The sequence below is a fragment of the Caloenas nicobarica genome, chromosome 9 (assembly GCF_036013445.1).
Source record: "Caloenas nicobarica isolate bCalNic1 chromosome 9, bCalNic1.hap1, whole genome shotgun sequence".
Classification (NCBI taxonomy): Eukaryota; Metazoa; Chordata; class Aves; order Columbiformes; family Columbidae; genus Caloenas; species Caloenas nicobarica.
The window spans coordinates 7,402,444-7,424,712 of NC_088253.1; the positions used below are offsets into that span (position 1 = coordinate 7,402,444).

General features: G+C 38.7%; 1 protein-coding gene across 2 annotated transcripts in view; it reads left to right on the top strand.

The window, feature by feature from the left end:
* Nucleotides 1-22,269, top strand: part of SLC6A2 (solute carrier family 6 member 2) — a 70,223-nt gene that overhangs the window by 24,814 nt on the left and 23,140 nt on the right. For both annotated transcript variants that reach the window (XM_065640724.1, XM_065640725.1), the window contains exons 3-8: nt 1,431-1,668; nt 12,824-12,962; nt 13,775-13,909; nt 18,343-18,446; nt 21,017-21,141; nt 21,831-21,943. In XM_065640724.1, the coding sequence (XP_065496796.1) occupies nt 1,431-1,668; nt 12,824-12,962; nt 13,775-13,909; nt 18,343-18,446; nt 21,017-21,141; nt 21,831-21,943 (854 nt within the window). The remainder of the gene's footprint in view (nt 1-1,430; nt 1,669-12,823; nt 12,963-13,774; nt 13,910-18,342; nt 18,447-21,016; nt 21,142-21,830; nt 21,944-22,269) is intronic.

The window sequence follows — 22,269 nt, forward strand, 5'->3', positions numbered from 1 at the left end:
TTGAGTGATTCCTCCCCCCGCCTTCCCCATTCTATTGACCTTAATGTATCACTAGAGTTTGAGTGTTAACGTAGGCGCCAAGGCACCAACATTTAGGCACCAAGGATTTGAAAATAAAGTTCCATCTTTACTGGTCCATGAGCAGACTGGTCAATGTATTAAAAGTCTCCTGAAGAGCAAAGAGCAACTTTTATATATTCAGTCTTCTAACTGCTAACTCCTTCAAGGTCAGCATCTGTTCCTTACACAAATTTTAAAACCAAGGATATACTCAAAATGTATGCTACTTCCTTGCTTGATCAAGAAATATGAAAGTCTAATCATCTCCAACTGCTAGGCCTCCAATGCAGTATCTCCAAAAAACTAAACTGAAGAAAAACAGAAGTAAAAGTTTACATTTAGGTGCTGATAGTTATGATAACCATAAAACAGCTGTAGTCTCTACCTGTTCTATGTGATACATACAACTTTTGGGCAGGATTCAGAGAACAGTACAGCACACAGAGTAAAATGAAATTAATATAAGCCAAGGTAAAGTAAGCTTCCCAAACAATTCTGGCAACAAACTATTGTTCTGCTCTGACATTACTAACAAAGCTTATTCCCAAGCCATTGGAAAAATGACCATTTTCATGAGGAGAACATGCATTCTCTGGGGCTCTCTCACTACAGGTACCCTTCAAGCACACTTCACAGTAGGCAGAAATACAAAACAAATGTTCCAAGTCAAAAGAGAATGCTTCCAGTGGGGATTCTGTAATCCTGGGGAGATAACAACATGGTTTGAAGGTACACACACCATTTAGCCCCAAGCTTGATATTCACCAAGATTTACTGGCATGCCCAAGAACCGCTTGGAGCCCCTCAGTGGAACAGCACAGGCAGTTTCATCCATGTTTTGGACCTAGTTACACACTGACAGAAGCCAACTTGGAGAGTAACAATGAGAAAGACACAAGAGAGGGATCAGTGTCTGTTCCAAACTACCTCAGGGTGGAAATGTGAGGCATATGGAAACTTCACTAAAGTCTTGAGCTTCACTTTTCCAATAAAAGTTGCCAAGGACTCTGGCATTATGAAAATGAAGTGAGTTTCACTCTTAATATGGGCTTGCAATCTTCTGCATTGGAAGCAAATCAGCAAGGGAGTTGCACAAGAGCAAATTTTGACATTGAACTGCCTAATTTCTTTTTCTGGCAAACAACTGGATTTGCTAAAAGCCAGTCCTTTCCCAAAATCATTAATGTAATTTTTTGGTTTAAGGCCAGTGACACTGTGTCCACATGTGTATGTGTAAATGTCAAAAATTCCTTTTATTGGTCTGAAGATCTAAAATGAATTTGCAATGATTTGCTGAGTTTAACTGCAGTATTTGCATATACTGTTGCATGTAAAATGCAATGTATAATCTAGTTTTCCTTTGTCTTTAGGTGTAGGCTATGCAGTGATACTCATAGCTCTTTACGTGGGTTTCTACTACAACGTTATCATAGCTTGGTCTCTGTATTATCTATTTTCATCATTCACATTTGAGCTCCCCTGGACAAACTGCGACAACAGTTGGAACAGCCCAAACTGTACAGATCCCAAACTCTTCAATGCATCAGTGCTTGGCAACGGTACCAAATACTCAAAATACAAGCTCACTCCTGCAGCTGAATTTTATGAGTAAGTGTTGACTTGACTTTGCTATTTATTCAAAATTCTATGTCTAAGAGTGTTTCCTCTGGAAGGTAAAATAGCTTAGCCTCCAGCCTCTAAAATAAGCATAAGACTAAGATTAAAATGCAGTTGCAATGTTGATCTGTACTCCCGTGTGATTAAGACTGTTGTCTCTGCAAGCTTCGTTTTTTTTCCAGTACAAATGCGATATTTGCCACTGAGCAACATGGAATGGGACAAGACACAAATCTTCTCTGATGTTCCATTTTTGTTTGCACCAACTTTGCCAGGGCAAGGAAACACAGCAATATTCTGACAAAGACCACTGCATGCCAAACTGAGCTGACTTTAAGGCTTTAAAATAATCATTTGTTCAACAGGCTTGGCCTGTGTGTCCACTTGCAAAATACCTCAGAGCAGACCTCTGTTTGCTCAGCTGCTTCGATAGTTCAATGAAGTGAGATAAAGCACTGAGCAGGGAGAAGAGAGCCACAGTTGTCAAAAGACGGGCATTACTGACCTTCAGGGGAAAATGGGATTGGATTGGGATAAAGAAAGGAGGGTGGGCATCAGGCAAATTAAATCAGCTGTTGAATTAATCTGAATAATCAGTTAATATTCCTGTGCTTGGAATAGAAGGAGATCAGGGCACACGCTTGCTAAGCAGCAAGTTCTACCCTGTAGAAACAAAGGGACACCACTGTTACCATAAAAAACCTCGTGTGTGTTACACCACGCCTGGCTACATTAGGGATCCTGAGGTCTGTGTTTATAGCTCTGAAACGTTTACGGCTGCTATTTCTCCTCTGAAGACAGTACAGTGAAGGATCAGTGGTGATATACAAACTGCTGCCAGGGGTTTGGGTAAACTCAGTGCTTTGAAAACAATAAGGGGGATTGAGTTCAAAGGAACTCACTACAATGGCAAATAATGACAGCTAGGAAATCTGCTGCCCTTACCAAGACAATATATGATGTGTTAATAATAATAAAATAAGGCTATATACCTATGTAGTCAAAGAACCTGACTTTGAAGTGAAACGTAAGAAGTTGTACATTCAGTATCTTAAAGAACTGCATTATTACAGAACTTTAATGTGAACAGCATTTTAAGGTTTTCTTTTTCATTTTCTTGTGCTTAAGCCTTTGTAAAGCAAAATACAATCTCTATATTCTTGCTTTGTTCCTTTATGATTTAACGTGTTTCTACACATTTTCTGTTATCACATCATGATTGGGGTATGATTTTGAATTTGTATTGGGTGAGGTAGCAGTAGCATCTATTTACAATGTTTGGATTTAGTTCCACTGATCTGAGGAACAGCTCAATTTGTGATTCTGTCTGTGCACTGAAACTTGAAATGTTAGGGTTCTGTCCTTACCATGACATACATTCAAGGTGCAGTTTTCAGAAGGTAAAAATAAAAAGGGAATTGCCATTTCATTACGCTTTGATCCCTGAATTTTAGGGCAGTAATTAAGTCCCTAGGCCTTGTACTTATTAGCAACTAGATTATACAGCAAAAATGAGAAGAATAACCACACAAGTAACACAATCTATAACATCTGCTTCCCCAGCTGTAAAAACAGAGAATCACACATGGCATTATGTTCACTTATCCAATATCTGGATTAGCTCATCAAGTACAGCTGTACAGCTCAGGTATGGACCCAAAATTGTGTAAAGCTTTAGTGCATTCAAATCCAACCTAATCAAGACAGCCCAATTCAGAAAACAGTGTTTCTTCTCTTATATCAAATAACCTAACTCATTCATGATGAGAACAATCAGCCATTGGAATAATCCCCCCAGTGAAATGGTGGATTCCGCAACATTGGGCAATTTTAAGCTTCAGCTGGACAGGGTGCTGGGCCATCTTTCTAGACCATGATTTTGCTGAGAAAGGTTGGACCAGAGGATCCTTGTAGTCCCTTCCAGCCTGGTATTCTATGATTCCCATGGTCTTTCTACAACAGGGAGAGCTGAGGTCAGGAAATAGAAGTGATGATGTAATGCTACATTTGCATCAGTGTAGAGGGTTTACGGAATGATGCACCACTTTTGGACACGGTATGTTGTTAAGTAATAGTTCAAGTAAGGGTCTTGACTGGCTACATTCCCTCTGAAAACCCCTTTAAGTAAAGGCTGAATATTCTTTTAAGAATACTGAGTTTCCTTATACAATATTGCATTATTGCTTGAACGACTGCTGAACTTGACCCAAGCTTTTGTGTAGGGATTACACCTGATTCTTCCTGGTAGATAAACATTAGTTGCTACTTAATCCACCTATCTTTGCCAGAGGAGAACTACAGTTCCTGACAGAATAGGTTGTGTCTGGTCAGTCTTTCCCTTACAGCCAGAAATCCTAAATTATCAACTGGATAGCTAATTGATCTTTCCTCAGTAATTCTGTGAATAAGTGTTTTTAAATAACAGCATCATGAAGACACTGGTTTCCAAATTCTATGATCATGTTTACTTTCTGAAGGTTTGCATCTAGTGTTGCAAAATATTAGCAGTAACAGAAACAATTACTTTTTGGGCAATAGATTTGACAAATTTCAGATTTTGAGTTTTCATCAGTTATATACAGAAACAAGGAAACAGAGCAGCTACTTTTATACCAGAGGGAAATCAAATTATGTCACTCTAGACTTCAGTGGGATACCTATGGAAGCCCAGCCTCTGCACTAACACAATGTATGATAAATAGCATTATTAAAACAGGGACTGAAAACAGCAATAGCACTGGTGGCCACTGTAAAAATATCATAGAAAGGGAGTGATCTTGTCAGTGGAGGTGAAAATAAGTTGTTACCCTCAGTACTTCCAAGGCATACGGCAGACCATCCAGTCTGCAGTATTTGGGGCCATGTTTTCAACCACAGTAACTAGTGTGACAGGAACTTGCTGCTCTGTTTTACTGGGATGCACTGCATCTTATGGAGAACCTGTTAAGGATGCTAAATGTGCCCAAGCGCTGAAGTCTTCAGCCTCAAGACTACATGGGAAGTGGTACAGCTTGAACTTGGTTCTTCAGGTTGTATATGTACATCAAGAACATACACAAACTTTTGACTTCTGGTGAGCAGGCTGAACTGGAAGCAGGGAGACCAGAAACACCAAACATCTATTTTGCAGCTGGAGAATGACTGGTTCTACACTTAGGCTCTCAAGGGTGTTTCATTTCACTATGTCTGGTTTCAGTCATTCAGTCTTAATTCAGGCCAAGGTGCCGTCGACGTCAATGGCACAGTTGCCTACAACAGGAATGCAGGATGGATGGGACCTCTACAATACTTGAGTAGAGGTGGTTAAAATCAGTTATAAAGTATTTCCACACTGCAAACTTAGCAAAGCAAGCACTCCAAAATCTGATAACAACTGGTGCCCTTCTAGTAATAGTCAGCCATAACAGAAATCCAGTTAGGAATAAATTGTCGATTCCATGTTTCTTTGGAGACGCACATTACTTTAATTACTTCCTTCTTCAGTGGTTTGGAATTAAACACACAAAGTGCAAAGGACCTTCTATCCTTTCAACATATGTTAAAATAATTCATTATAAACATTTTTTTTGAAGAATACAAGTGCATTACTGCAAAAAAGTTCCCCTGGCTACTCCGTATCACTCCTATATAAATACTGTCTGTGAATACAGGCATAGCTTACATTTGTTCTCTCCATTCTTGTGTCTGTGCAAAGTTTGTTACCATCTTGCTTTCATTTATGCCAACAATTATACTGGTTTGGAGGAACAAAAGCACTGTTGTTCTCACAAGGTTCTATGTCTGTAAAAAATAATGATCTGCTGTAGGAACAAATCCTGGCAATTTCTTAAAGAATACAGTGAAATCGTCAACAAATGCACTGAGCTACAGCTATTTTCCTCTGATAGTACTTCTTCTCAGGATTCTAATCCATTCTTTCTCAATAAGAAATAAACCACATTTTTCCAGGGAAATTTTCATGCCAGATTCAGTAATGAAGTCAATGGAAGTCAATCCATGTAAGTGTGTACACATGTTCTTAGGCTTTGGACAGCTTTATGGAAAGGATTCCTAAACCACAACATCCCCTTGTGTGGCAAGTCCAAAAGGCTGGAAGAGTGACCACTTCGCCAACGTGCATTTGCGGGGGGAGCTATAAGATACTGCAAATGTCAGGAGCCGCACGTTATGCTGCGTGCAATTGTATTGCTTTGTGCTAACTTGTAGGAGGAATTCTAACTGTTTATCTTTACATATAGAATCCTATGTAGTTTGGTAGTGATACCAGGCTCTGATCAACAAGTACAGCAGCTGAGGTCAGTGCTGCAGCCCCTCCTCTTTATTACCTTGCATTTGAAATCCTGGCAAGCAGAAACAGAGCCTTTCTCTGTTGAATAGCACATATTGCTCAAGGCAAAGCCAATAAAGGTGTTGCACACAACTAAACACTCGTTTATTTTTATTCACCTGTTTCTCATCAAATGTTCGCAATGACACAGTACAGACATAGTATCACCACTAGTGTCTTACGTGTTGCTTCCTAGAGGTGAAGTGTTTGCTTATTCAAAGCTATAATATCACATCTAAGCATTAGTCCACAAAAAGGTTACAAACTTAACCTCACTGTGTAAAGGATTGTAACAGATGTCAAACCATGAAGTGAGCATTCATTTGTTTAAATGTCAGCAGTCGTCAGTTTGTGGCATGTGGGTCTATTCCTGTGGTTGGCTTTCTTCTGGCAACATTGTGTCTTTCAATGCAGCTCCTCTGAAATCAGTAAAGCTCCATGAAAGCTCAACAGCTCCTTTGGAGAGCCTGGGGCTCTTCTTCAATGACCCTCCTGGTGCAGGGCAGTGCATGGCCCACTGACAATGCTGACTGAACCACCACTTGACTCACTAAGGGTTGGGGCAGTTGGGAGCACATATGCTCTGATTGCTTTGCCATATATACTCAAATAATTTTTTTTTTTTTCCAGGAGTTCAGTATGCGTTAGATCTACAGAGGGGTGAAATCCAAGCATTTGCATTCTATCAAATCTCAATATAATGGGTTTAAAAGCAGATTTTGAAAAACTCTTTTTTTCAGAGTGCTGTGCAGACTTGACAATGTGCTGAAGTGTGGCACAAACAGCAAGGGAGGTCACAATTCAAAGAATCACAGAGTGGTTGGAAGGGACCTCTGGAGATAATCTAGTCCAACCCACCCGCTAAAGCAGGTTAACCTAGAGTAGATCGCACAGGAATGTGTCCAGGTGGGTCTTGAATATCTCCAGAGAAAGAGACTCCACAGCCTGTTGCAGTGCTCTGGCACCCTCAAGGTGAAGAGGTTCTTAAGTTAGCGGAAGAATTAAGCTGGTTAAAGACTTCAGTCAGTTAAGATAAACATTCTCAGTGAATTAAGAGCTTAGTCCTAGCAGCCACATATAATGTCAGGATTATCGTGATTCAAAAAGAAAAACCACTTCATTCAGTACAAATAATAAATACGCCAACCAGGGTGCCACCGGTAAATTATCTTTCTGTAAGTGATTCCCAAAATGTAGCTTTAAGTCCATTACCTAGCTCCATTCTCCAACACAAGAGAGAGCTGACATACCTTGAGAAACAGAAAAACCCAGACAACAAAGGTGTTGCCAAAAGCTGCAGTGCGTACACCCAGCTGAACCCCTGCAGTGCCTCTGGACCTGGGTCTGAGCCAGCCCAGCTCTGCTGTGCTTGTGTGACTTCACTGCAGCCACTCGGCTGCCTCTGCCAGCCCCAGAATTACAGTGAGGAGACCCTGGTGTTCGGTCTGCACGGGGCCAACTCACGTCTGCAGGGTTTCTACCATAAGCTCTACCCCACGCAGAGCTGTGGATATGCACCTTGTAGACGCAAATGACTGTGGAAACAGTACAGCTGAATTTAAGCAGTGCTATACCTCAAGTAAAAATACCTGGAGCCTGGCAAACTCCATCCACAGCTGCCTAAAGCAGATAACCTAAACTTCCATATATAAAAGAACTGACTGTATTTTACACTCCGAAGGCAACTGTCAGCAATGACAACTGAACTATGGTTGCCCAAATATATAATGCAATAGATGCATGTAGGACAGCCTTCCAATTGTGTACAATTATCACATTTCAAATTGCCTTCTAAATTGAGTAATTTAATTTCTATAGATTGCACACGGTATACACTGACAGTCCTTTTAGCATCTTCAATCTACAATTTGCATGAAGTTTTAAATCATTAAAAAAATAGTCTAACTACCAGAATAGGGAACAGAGCTCAGGAGACCAGGACTACATCTATTTATATTTGCTGATACTTACTCTATGTGAGCCATTCGGGTTTGATCCCGTAAAAGTAACTACTAACTTTTAGAAGTACCTGGAAGTTGTTAGGAGTACTCTAAGTTTTCAGAAGTACTTAATATGTTAACTAACAAATACGTTTGTTAGTTAACATACTAATTTGCCAACAAGTTGATAGCATTTTTGCAATTTGAACAAATCTGATATAACATCTAAAAATTCTTTAGATGAATGACACCCTTCTATTGATCACATTAGATTTAGGCAAGAAAGAAAGAATGAGCCTACAGAGCTATGTAATCATTTTTGGATTGAAAACTAAAATTATAATTGATTTAGGATTGGAAAAACAAGGCCTACTCCAAGACCTTTAACTTAATCTGCTTGTACAAAACCTTCTAAATTTCAAAAATACAATTATGTAAATCTCCCTAAGGGTGAATAATACAAAAGGCTCCTTAGAAAGTACCAGCCTGACAAAATGTCTAGGAGAATCCTACACCTAAACCTCTTACCTCATGTTTTCTGGCTAAGGAGTAAACATTTTGGAATGAACAAGATACAGAGTAATTTTCAGATTACTTGGCACTTTTTTTCCTTTGGTTTGGTTCCCTGTTTACACTCAGATACTCACCACTTCCATAAAGAGTATGTTCTGAATTGCTCAGAGTGGAGACAAAGCAAAGATGTGTAATAGTCCTTATTATACAGATGGAAACACTGAGACACAGAGAATAATTTTCTGGTTCCAGCATTACCCACTATTAGAACTATGACTGGATCCTTCATTTACTGAGTCCCACTGAGCAGCTGCCCTCCCACCTCCTCAATAGTTTGTCTTTAGTAGGGTTTAGGTGTGAACACCAAACACTTCACCTTCCTGTTGCCTCTTTGTGATCTGACACCAAATTAAAGAGGACCTAAGTGCTGCACAAAGACAAAACAGGAGACAGTGGTACCAGCAAACAAATCACTGACGATTTAAATGGAGGCAAACTATTTCCCTTCAGCTGAATGCAGGGTGGAAGTCAGGCCAGAATTGGTGCCAGTTATTAGGTGACACGGAGAAACTTCCCAGCAGAGAGCACGGGGAAGGAGGGGACTGTAATAAAATCTCCCAAACACAGAAATGACAATCACTGAATGTAGCTTCAATCCGCAGTACTTTCACATTCCGGTTCCTCTTGCAGATAGGCAGAAAGACTCCTGCGACCCCTATTCACAGTGATGTACAGTCTCCAACTCATTGCAAATGTAATTTACACTCCCTTACATGGAAAGCAGTCTTAGCATAAATCAGGCTCCTTTGTACAAACCTGATTTAAAAAAGAAAAAGTTAATTTCTTATCTCTAGTGCATGTTTTTTGGTTCTTGGTGCTTTACAAACTAAATATTGCTAGAGCTCTGACTAGACTGGCAGAAAGCTTAAACAATTTATTAGCTCCTCTTGTATTTTTGCTCAGCATAATAGGTCCCTGTTTTACTTTCTGTCAGTTCCATCTGTTAATGTTTATTCTCAATCTTTTCCACATAATATTCTCTTCTCTTTTTTGCATGTATTTCTCATCTACTTTCATTCTTTTCTCAATAACAACAATCTGCAGGCAAAATACTAATTCTAGTTTTCTTACTGCCCCTGATTTTTCCTTTCTCTGACTCAGAGTTGTGAAGTATGAGGGTTTATTTTGTTAGCAGAATTGGACAAATCTCTATACTTCAGAAACAAGAATTACTTCCAGAAGCTTTTACCTAAGACATTCTTAGTAGCTTTGGACATAATTTAAGGAAGTTGACAGACAACAGAGGCTGATACTAGTTAGTCCTGTATCTCTTCTGGTTCCCTGGCTTAGGGGTTTAATGGAGATCAGTTTATGCCATTATGTCTATGATTTGCCTTGGGAAATGGGACAATCCTGCAGCTAGCGAAGGCAACCTCAATTCAGGATGTTGGCCACGTTCCACTATTCTGCTATAATATCAAAAGGCTGAAAATTCAGGTGTTTTGACCTCAGAGGTTCCTGAATGGGGAATCTTGCAGTATCTCTTACAGTATCTCTTCACATTGTACTTTTTGTGGCCCTTATAAGTGACAGAGCCAGTCAGGTATTTATCATTCAACCTGCCTTAACAGAGACAGGCTAAAAACAGCCTCAGCTGCTCCTGACATAACTACTCCTTGATGTGAAACAAGAATACTTGTGGTATAATTGAGCTAACTGGATTTTCTATAGCATCACTGGTGTCTGCAAACTTGAAAGAACATGACAAATGCAAAGTTCTTTTCAAATTTGCCCTTCTCCAAAATAATGACTTTTCCGAAGAACATTACAGAGCTATATCCTTAAAATCAAGAAGGTTTAGTCTGCCTAATACTTTCACTGCTGCTTCTCTCCTCCATCTCTTCAGATGTCAGCATACCTTAATCTAAATCACAGCCTAGCACTGGAACTTTTACACTTGATGGTGCTGCTGGAACAGAAATATAGCTTCTAATACATAAACATTCACTAACTACTTCCCATAAACCGTCAAAATGGGTATATTTAGGAAAGCTTCTATGCCTTTTCTTCAGAGGTCACAAAGAAAAATAAAAAGAAAAAAGGAAAAGGAAGCAAAACCCGCCAGAATTACAGCTCAGAAACAGCAGCTGTCTATGAATATTTCCTTGTTTAGCTGCCCAGTTACACAGCTGTTTTGAGTGGTTATAAAAGTATTTTCCTCTTCTTATTTTACAATCCCTTACCCTGATTAAGGGAGCAGAAGACTTGGAATGGAGATTCTCCTGAAAATCCTGGGAATCCCACATTTGCAATGGCAGCTCTGGCAAGCATTCCAAACAGTAAGACACATTGCTGGCTGCTTCTTGGAAAGCAAATACACAAGGAAGCAGGCTTCTTTACAAATCCAGAAAAATATTTGGGCAAGAAGAATAAAAAGTTAAATGGGCAGAAAGAATGCAATTTCAGATTCAGTTTTCTTGAGCAGACATCTACATATCATAATCCAAAGGATTTTCTTTAAAACATCCAGCTCCAACAGTGATAGCACTGTAAGTGTGATAGTACAGATTGCCAAAACCCTCCCAAGATCCTGGACAAATGTTCTGATCAGAAATCTGTGAAGCTTTTCCCCAGCTATACTTACCACTGCCCAAGTTTAGAATGGATTCAGGCACCCCTGCCCAGGATTCACTTACACCTGTGGATCCTCTGGCAAATTATACTTTATTAGCAGAAATACAAGCAGCTTTCATCCACACTCTAAACAAGTTGAATGAGACATACCTATTTATTTACATTTAATGAAATATAATAGGTTTTTAGATGAGATATCAAGAAGTCTGCCTCTATGTTTTACTGTTTCCACAGGTAACAGCTATATTGTTATATAGCTATATTGTATAATAAGAGTTGAAATCACCTCATACTTTCTAAATAGGAACATTCTGGAAAATATGCCATAAACACATGGTCACTACCCTTTTAATGCCTCACTTCTTGTTAGCCTTACAATGCAACAGAAACAGAGCATTTGCTTAATTTAGAAGGATGCTTTCTACAGGTATCTTTTATCCAACCTGATATTAATCATAGAAACAGTTAAAAAAATACAGCATTTCTTATTAAACATGAGGAACTACAGAAGCAGAAGTATTACAATTCTTAGATGATCATATTGTGATGCTTTAGGGATCAAAAGGGAATTGTATGCAACTCTTTCATATTACTAGATGAATCATTCTAACGGGCCTTAATTTTCCCAGCATGTTTCGACAATTTCAGTAGCACAGAGACATTTTTCAGTTTCCCATATTTAAGTTGACACAGCATTGCACTATCTTGGAACTTATTCAACTATCTCGCTTGTCTCTGACTTGGTAAGACAAGTGCTTAAGCTAATTCTGAAGCACCATCTATCCAGTAAGAGATTGTACGGGCACAGCCTATGGAACTGGAATGAGACTCCTTAGGCTTTAATCTCTAACGTCTGCAGTCACTCAGGGCAAATCACTCAGTACTTCAGTTTCTCTAAAATGTAGTTATCTTCATAAAACATGCCAAGGTCCTCCAGTGAAAAGGGCTTCTTTGATTTGTTTGTATTATACTATCATGGTGCAAAAAGAAGCCAAGAAGATCCATATCAGAACGAGCAGGTGGCTCTGCAATTCTCCTCTCGTGCAGGGCTCCAGGCAGAGTCCTCTGCAAATACTGCTTTCAGTAAAGCAAAATATTTCTGCAGTTTTTAGATTTTTAAAAGCAGCAAGAGACACTTCATGAGCATAAAACTGAGTTAAAGCAGGGAGATCCACTATAACATCTCTTGCATATCCCTGTGCATGTTGCACACCATGTGCTTTAACAACTCTAATTGTGGTATCACCAGGCACGAGGACAAACACTTTTCTACACCTCAATCCATTTCATTGTGTAGCTCTCAAAAGAACCAGCCTGCCCTGATAAGCAACAGAATTCCCTCTGCTATCACTCGGCTGTCTCAGCGAACAACACAGAGCACTATATCAAATTTAAATTTTCCAACTGTTGCTTTTCCTACCTAACCACATTTTTGGCAGCCTCACAATAGCCTATTCAAAAAGGAATTGAAAGTACCTTCCAGTGGAGAGAGTGTGATCGTTATGGCACTATGGTGCTAAACAGCTGGTGATGGGCCAGTGAGCCCATGAAGGCACTGTGGGAAGCAGCACAACACACGGCTTCACAGAGCAGATTGCACTGACTGCTGGCGATGTCAGCAAGGCAGCTACAACTGCAGCGCAGCCTCTGCTTGTGCTGCCCCCAGGATGAGATATGTCAAAGCCTTTTTCCCCCTGTGACTTCACTTTGTTTCTGTGTATCTGGTATGTAGGCGAGGAGTCCTGCACCTGCACGAAAGCCGTGGAATCCATGACCTTGGCTTGCCTCGCTGGCAACTTTCCCTCTGCCTCTTGGTGGTGGTAATCATTCTTTTCTTTAGTCTGTGGAAAGGCGTGAAGACTTCAGGAAAGGTAGAGCTAATATTGTCCTTCTATCTCAACTACATTCTTTGTCTCCTTTAAGAAGTCTTCCAATATTAGAAAGCAAAAGACTAAATCACTGCCTCTGAGGGATCCTCAGGACCAAACCATGTGAGAGGCCTTCATATATGTACAGTGGAAATCCACAATCCTGATTGGGGCTTTATTTTATTTACAAGTTTTGCTTGTGTGATGTTCTACCTGGAAATGTTATTAGCATATATTTTCAATTCAACATCAGTGGTCTCATCCAGAAAATATTTTGAAAGACTTAAAATTGTCTTAAACGTGCCTCCTATTCTTAGCCAAATGTACTAATGTTTCAATTGTTTAAGATGCTTTGGTTTTATTATATAAAATACCACGACAAGAGAAATATCTGATTAAACTAATTTGAAATAACTCTTCAACAACCCTCAGAAAATAACTCAACAGAAATTCTAGGGCTGGATACATATGAGAGCTTTTTGTACATTTTCATGAGAGCATCACCTAACACCAGGCAATAACTGCACTTCTTTAGTAATAAGATATATAGCTGAACAGCTAATCAGCTAACACACGCTGGTAATGTATAAGCAGTCCAACTCTTCTGTTTGTCAAAACTGTCTCCTACTAGTATCTGTAAACATCCATACATAAAGACTCATGACACATAACAGCATTTTCCCCCAAGACATTCTATAAAGAGCTGCTCCATCGAACTGAATGGACAACACCAAGAAAGTGCCAGCTGTATTTTTCATACATTCTTAAGTCTTCTGTAACAGCTGATTAACCTTTGGGATCTCTGTTGTCTACAGGTTGTTTGGATAACAGCCACTTTGCCTTATGTTGTATTATTTGTCTTGTTAATACATGGAATAACCCTGCCTGGTGCATACAATGGAATAAATGCATACCTGCACATAGATTTCAGAAGATTAAAAGAAGCCACAGTAAGTGTACTCTTCTGTTCTTATTCCCTTGTTATTATTAAGCCTGTTGCTGCTGTTATTAAAAATGAAAATATTAGAGCTAATTTCTGAAATTATAGAGCCACACTTCAGCTTTTGCATAAGCACTAGTCCACTGTCCCTGACAGTCTGACTTTCCAACACTGTCCATAACAGGAGTATCTCAGCCTGAACCCAAACTGTTCTGATCACAAAAAGAACCTCTATGAGGGTAGTTTCAGTTGTGGCAGTCCCTTAAAGTCCATGCTTTGACTGTACACCCTGTAAACTGTGGTATCCTTTATATGCAAACATTGAGTCATGCAAAAATTTAGTTCTCAAAAGGCTAAGAATTCCCTCAAGAAAAAGAAAACACAGCTTTTTGAATCACTAGGTTAAATACTAATCTGGTAAACAAAGATCCTGGCTGACGAAAACCCTGCTAAACATACGTAGTCAGGACTAATTCACTTAATCATGGTCCTTCGTACAAATGAGATTTTCAATAGTATAGTGTTCTTAACCTACTATTGAAATGAATGTACATTTCACTGTATCATTTAACAATATTGCAAGACTTCATCAGTAAATATACCCAAACCAACACAGTTTGTTGAGCACCTTGGAACTAAGAATTATTTCATCCATTGTAAAGCAATATCTATGAGTATAGTCACTAACTCATGAAATCACCAGCATTTCAGACCTGCAAAGAACAATGATCTGGTGACTACCACTGTGCTATTCTAAAAATATCATAAATCATTTGTAAGACAGTGGTATCTCCATGGATGGCCCATGAAGCCATTCAAATGGTTACAAAACTGAAAAGCAAGGACATAGTTCTAGAAGAAAGAAATTAACTGTCTCGAAAATCCGCAGCTTTCAGATATGTCTGTAGCCTGTACGTAGTTGCACTGGACATTTCCTATGCATCCTATCTTGATTTTTCCTGAATAATTAAAAAGATGAAGACCTCGAGTGTCAGAATACAGACCTATTTTATATACTCTTAGCAAAGCAGTCCTTGCTTGGTTTTGTAATAATAAATTTGGAAACTGGCATTTCTTCAACAACAGAAGTTACCACCAGAACCAAGATTCCATCTCACTGTTTTGGAAGAGTCAAACGGAACTTCAACCATGGGACTTTAATCCACCTTTGTCACCCAGGCAGTAGCCACCTCAGTAGTTTGCACTTATGCATACACATAAGTACAAAGGTGCAAGGATGAACAAAGGAGGTGTTTAAATTTTTCTTACATATTTTAAGCACTGTTTGGGAAAAAAATATCACAAGTTCAACTAGATGTCTATGGAGCTGTGCCAGCTTGCATCAGCTCAGAATCTGGGCCTCTATAATCATAGCTGCCTTCTGCTTTTGGAAGGATAATCTATGCACTGCTCTTTCTTGGCTGAATATTTCTGCAGCTGCTATTTGGATGACCCTAAAGTTATTTGTTTTTATGACTAAAGTTTTCAGACAACAAAAAAGTTATTCTGGAGTAAAAAAAAGACTAAAGATCAGTTATGAGGCAAAGTTTCACAAACTGCTTTGTCACGTCAGCCTCTCTCATGCACTGAGACTGGGATACCTGCTGCTACAATAGGCCTTGTGTGTTTAGTCTTTGTCCTCAGGCTCCCAAGAATAAACTCCTGCTTCAGTTCTATGTCAATGTCTCCTGAATTTTTCCTATTTTTTTTTTCTCCCAAATGAAGAATCTAACAAAAAACCAGAAGTCACAAACAGTAATGACCTACAGAGGGCTCTGCCAATGCTCTTCTAAAAGACCTTGGAACATCCTGATCAATGCCAGTGTCTGCCTTATTTTACATGGCCACACACTGCACAGCACTGAGTAAGCCCTGAGACTCCTCATTTTCAGGAATATTGAATCCACAAAGAGTGTGTCCATAAAAATGAGAAAAATATTCACCTGAGGACCTCTTAACTAGACCAATGCCTAACTATGTTCCTTGCCTAAAGTCCAGAAGCTACAAAGCCATTAATACTCATCTCCACTGCATAAATGGATATATTAAACGTCTAGGTAAAACAGCAGCTACACTTCTGTTCTACTAAAGGAATTGGCATTAAACACAGAGTTAAATCACACATGAGGAAGACACTCCCTCTGTCATACACCTTAACAAGTTTCCTGGAGATGATATAACATTTAAGGTGTACACAATGTTTCCTCTCCACACAGCACAGTCTTTCTTCAAATCCACATACACAAGAAAAAATATGCACAAAAGTTATAATGGCATAAACAACCATGAAGAAAGCTGGAAAGATTAATGACTGCCTCCTGTAAAATGTTTCTGTTTTTTCATTTTTTTATACATATAAAAACAATATCCTACCATAAAATATATTAGCCTATGCATCAATCAGAAGCTGTTCAGCTGAAGTGAACAGAGAACATGAGCACAAACTGCAGAGGAACCAGCCCCACTGTCTGTTTCACATCCTGCTTTGTTATAACGAAGGGAATGTTTTGCATTTAATCTTGATTCTAAAGGAATTTCTCGTTTCTGCTCTTTTTCCTTTCACCTTGATCTTCTCAATTTGTTTTCTAATGAGCTACTATGAGCCAAGACTCTTACTCAACAGATACACAAGCATATGCATAACTCCTTTGGTACGCAGCAGGTGCTAACCTCTTATGTGAATCAATGGGACCTAAGCAGATGTTTAACAGTGCTTGAATGGTAAGAAAGGGGAAGTATAAAGAGTAAAACTCTTCTGGCAAGACTCAAAAGCACTAGAGAACCACTAAAAACAAGTGCCTTATGGTGGCAGCATGTAGACCTAGTTAGAGTTTAAGCAAAATTAATTTTAAAAAATTTCAGGCACTTCACTAACAACGCAAGTTATGGCAAGTTTTAAAAAACAAGAAAAATTACAGAAGGCTTTGCATCTCTCTTTCTGCACTTTTATCCACATAAACGCTCTTCAGAGAGTATAACCCTATTTGTTCTCAAACTTTGTGTGGAGATAGAACATCAAGATGTAATGAGGTACATAAAAGGAATGAGCAAGGAACTAATTTTACAAGATTGCTTTGCTATTTATTAAAATAAATCCATGATATCCAAAAGCCCTGTATGAAATGCAATTTGATAAAAATCATATCCACCCATCTATTGTTTTGCAATAAACACAACATACATCGTTCTTCATATTATCTCTCAAGTAATTAACTCTCAACAGTTCACAAAATTAAGTTTCTCTACAAATCCAGAGCTCAATTAAATGGTTCAGTCTTCAGCAAGCAGTAGTTGAAAGCATCTATCATCTTTGCTGAGGAAAAAAATAGATCACTAGGATAAGTGCTTTCATACATCATGTTATGATGGGACAAGGCACTCTCCTTCCACTGGGCCAAATGTGAAAGCTTAGCATTGAAATCCCAATGTAGACAGAACTGATAAGCTGCTTAGATTTGTGAGAAAGCTGCTGCTGAATAGATACATTAGACCTGATTTTGTAGAGGTCCATGGATATGAAATCCAGTGCTTTACATAGTCTTGAGCACTTGCTAGATTTAATCAAACATTGAAGATCTCATTTTAAGATACATTGAGTATTATTCACTCCATTGATTTCATCGCCCTTGTTGAAGATGCTTTTTTAAATATCTCTGTGTAATAAACAAGAAACCCTCATTAACCAGCGCAGACTACTTACAGGCTTCTGATTCAGGAGCCCAACACTGTGGCATTGTTCCCGACCCCTGTCTGCGCATCTAGAGTGGATGTTGGGCTTCAGAGTCACTTTAGAAAACATTAGAGCATTAAAAACATGTTTTCCCTAGTGGACAATTCTTAAAACGACTAAACTGCATCTAAATTGAAATTTAATGACTAACACAGGAATAACTCCATCTCCAGCTAAGTGGGAAAGGTGACAAATAATCTGCATGGTCCTACCCACAGCACGTCAGTCGTGCTTCAGCTTCTGAAACCAGAAAGTATCATATAAAGTGTACTAACCGTCTCATGAAGAAAGCTCTCTTATGGGAAAGAAAGTGTCCTGTAACTCTTGACCCATTAACTATTTTTAGTTTTCTAGTTGTACATTCCAAACTGACTTGGAACAAGAACTATTGCAAGTGTATTTCTCTCACTCAGGAGAAAAATAAAGTAACCATTTCAATATTTAGTAAAAGCTCAGAAGCCCAGGCACCCCCAGGACGGCAATGTGCATGCGCTGAGAACCCGCTCGCTGCTTCGGCCCCCACCAGTGTTTCGGGTCAGGCCATCCTGGGCCGCGACCGTGCTCTGAGTGACATCTCATGGGGGCTGAGAAGCACTTACACTCCCCTAAGCATCAGTGCTGATCATTTCTCAAAAGCCAATTGCCTTGTACACTCTTGCATTTCCCTGATGTGTCTTTTGGACTGAACTGACAATGTTGGTGTCATTATGCAGGTATGGATTGATGCAGCTACTCAGATATTTTACTCCTTAGGAGCTGGGTTCGGCGTTCTAATTGCATTTGCCAGTTACAATAAGTTTGACAACAACTGTTACAGGTGAGACAGCCTATTATTTTATTACTGCTTCAGAATGATACTTGTTTACTCTAACTGCAGCTGGAATAAGTACTAAGCTATCTTTTTATCTTCAGTCATTTATTCATGCTGGTTGGTCTTGTGCAGACATAGGAACAAACTCAAATCTCGAAACACTGTCTTCCTTACTGCAATTTTAGCAACAGGAACCTGCCAAGATATCTGCTCTACAGCAAAACAGAATGGGATTGGGTTTGGACTTTATAGCCAGCTGTATAAACTGTGCTTCTGTTTGCCTTTCAAAAGTACCATTAAGAGCAAGAGTGAACACAGGATGAATTCTTATTGCTCCAGGAACTAAAACCAGAAGGATTCCGGTTTCCAGAAGCGTTTCTGTGCCTTAGGATTACATTTCCGATATTTTATGTTGAGCTCCAATTCAGGAAAACACTTTAAATCAAGTCAGCTTGTGTTTTGCTGAATCACCACCATAGTAATTAAAACAGAACTGCTCTGCACCTCCTGAGAACTCCCAATGTTTAGAATTTTTGTTAACATTCCATTTTGGAATGAAAACAAGTATCACATTAAAATTTCCCATGAAATATAAATTCAGAAAGAATGTGTATTAGAAATGCATTGTGAACTGAAGGATGGCAGAAAAAAAACAGTAAAGTGAAAAGCTACAAGAAAATATATAGATTTGCTTTAAACAGACTGAAAGCCAAAACTGTGGAATACTTCCACTAACTTTGTACTTAACCCAGAGCAACTTTAGGTTGCCAGCAGATTTGCAGTAGGTAATATTACCAGCTTTGAGAACCTCTCAGTTAGAATGCTAGTCATAGCAGTCTGCCAAAATATGATTTATTGTCTTTGCAAATAATTTTGCATTAATCTCATAGTAGCTCCCTTTATAATTGTTTTGCTTCTGTATTCTCATTTTGCTCTGAAATAGAAAAAATCCACTTGGAACTAAGAAAACATCACAGACTGCATGTGAAATCACGTTTTAGTTCTTAGCTTACTGTATTTTTCGGTTTTGCTTCATAAGTCTTGCCTTCCCTATAAGAGTAATCTGTAGTTTCATTAAAACTGTGTTTTAGTCTAACCAGAAAAGCAAGTTTCAATTCAGTAGCATTTACAAGACTTACAAATACCCTTCTTTTGGTCAAATAACTCTATGATGTGCTGACATACTTTGTTCAAAATGCTTTCTTGAAACAGAACAAATTGAAATAGTACTATTGCCAAATGAAGGCCATAACTCAACACTATGCTCTCCCATCTATGCTTCGACACACCCTACTTGAGAGGAATAGTGTCAGTAATATAAGGTAGGGTAACAATCCTGAAAATCAGGGCCATAAAATATGAGAATTTGTACTTAAATTATGATCTGGTTTTACATGCAAAATACTGAGAGTTAGCTTATCACTTAATCCAGTTATTGACTAGATGAAAGAAGCATTATTCAATTGCCTAAGAACATTTTTGAATTGTGGGAAACGAGAAATACCATTGCCATCTTATCAGTGACAAATATCTAGCAATTTTCTTCTTTAATAAGTGAAAAGAATTTGAGTTTATGAGTCCAATCCAGTCTCTCTTGATCCTACAGCCTTCTCCCAGGAACACACTTTAAGAATTGCAGGACATAAATTCTTCAGTGCTATAAAAATAATATAAAGAAAAGGATAAAGTTTGCCGTATGGCACCTATGATTTTGGGTAGTGTAACTGATGAAAGGAAATAATATTGACTTTCTGCTTATTAAATATCACTGATGTTCACAAAGCCATGTCCTCTGTTCTAAAGGTCATACGCAATGAAAGATTACATACCAGGCACTGTGCAGATCAGGTAGACATCTAAAGACAGACGGTCTACTTATCTTCCAGCTGGGTTCACTAACAGGGGTTTACCAGGAACACCCATGGAAACCCACACATCTATCGTAATACCATGGCAGATTAAACCCCAGAATTTTGTACAATCATCACTATACGACGCACATTGTATAATATTTAACCTTTAAACTAAATTCACTATTGCAACAATCTGATAAGCAAGAGTTGTGTTTTTTTCAGAAAAGCCTAGCTGACTTCACAGACGAAGGGACCTCAATACAGATTAAGGATGGTTATCCACTGCCATCTGTATGGCAGCACAGTTTGCTAAAAAATGCACTCCCGGAGTTGTCTGAAAACACTCACATGAATGAATGAATAGTAAGGCTCTTTCACTTCAGGCCACTCTCTTTCTATGTTATGGCTACCAGTGAGGGTGATTACATGACTTTTTAATATCTTAATATTTAATATAGCTTTGTTGATTTTTTTTGAACAGAACTCCATTTTAAATCAAAGCAGTAAAAAGTATGTCATTTTCTAGCATAGTATGCTGATATGAGCTTTTGGTCCTCAGGATAATTGCACAATTAGCATTTCCACAAGAATCTTCCTATAAGACAATCCCCATCTAGTTCTTAAAGTGGTGTTTAGTTTGGTGGTTGTTTTTTCTTGGTTTGGTTTTGGATTTTTGTTGGTTTGTTTTGGTTTTTACTGGGCTGTTCTTCTCTCCATCATTAGGGATGCTTTGCTGACTAGTACCATTAACTGTGTCACAAGCTTCATCTCAGGATTCGCAATTTTCTCCATATTGGGCTACATGGCTCATGAGCACAAAGTTAAAATTGAGGATGTAGCCACTGAAGGTAAGTATTTTATACTAGTTTTACCCCCTTTTGTCCACCATTTCTTGGCAAACGTGTTTATATTTGTTTTAAACAAGTGTGTGAAAATCTCATGGAAGTGACATGAATTAAATTACTTGGAACTGTAACTCTGTGCATAAATGCCTTGCTGAAATGTGAACTCCAAATGGTATTGATCCATCCCACCTCCACTGAATTGAGGTTCCCCAACATCCTGCCCCTCAAAAGTTCAGCTTGTGCAACAAACAGGCATTTACCACTGCGCAGTATCTTGTGAAAGTTTTGCTGTTCAATGCTCTGGTTTTTTGTTTTGGATGGTTCTGGTAAGCTCAGCTGTAGAGTCTTTCACCAGTAACAGGTCACCCATGTTTTCAGTTCCTGTATCTCTCATCACATCCAAGAGTTCTCCTGCCAGCTGAAAAATAGCTAGTAAGGTTGTGAATCCTCTAAAAGATTATCAGAAGTGGAAAAGAATGGGGGAGTTGTTTGTTTCCATACAAAACCGAGTACATTATTAAAGTATTTTGGATATATTTTTGGTGTAACACAAATTTTGTTTTAGCAGCTACTCACTGTGATGTGGACTGCTGTAAAAGTCAACTTACTCATGATTTATCTTAAAATTAACACTTTTTTGAAGATAAGAAACATCATTTAGTAATACATTATTTTCTCCTTTTCTATTTCAGGAGCTGGTTTAGTTTTCATCCTATATCCAGAGGCAATTTCAACTCTTTCAGGATCTACATTTTGGGCTGTGGTATTCTTCATCATGCTCCTTACTCTTGGCATTGACAGTTCTGTGAGTATTTTCTCCTTCTAGCCTTGACATTTTTCCCTTACTTTTATATTCCGTAACTGAAGAGGTATCCAGCTTAAACAGGGGCTTTATTACATTTCAAATAAATGTTCTGCACATTCCTTGAATCTGTTTTCACAGTCACAGCCAACATACCAATAGTATTACACCTGGCCGTATATTTAAAGACTCACAATATTTAAGACGTTTAGGAAAAGAGAAAATCTTTTATAAGCCAGCAAATAGCTACTCACTGCGGAGTTTTTTTAATGACCTTACAGAAGGGCTGTTCATCAACAATTATTACTATTTAAAGGTATGACCAAACA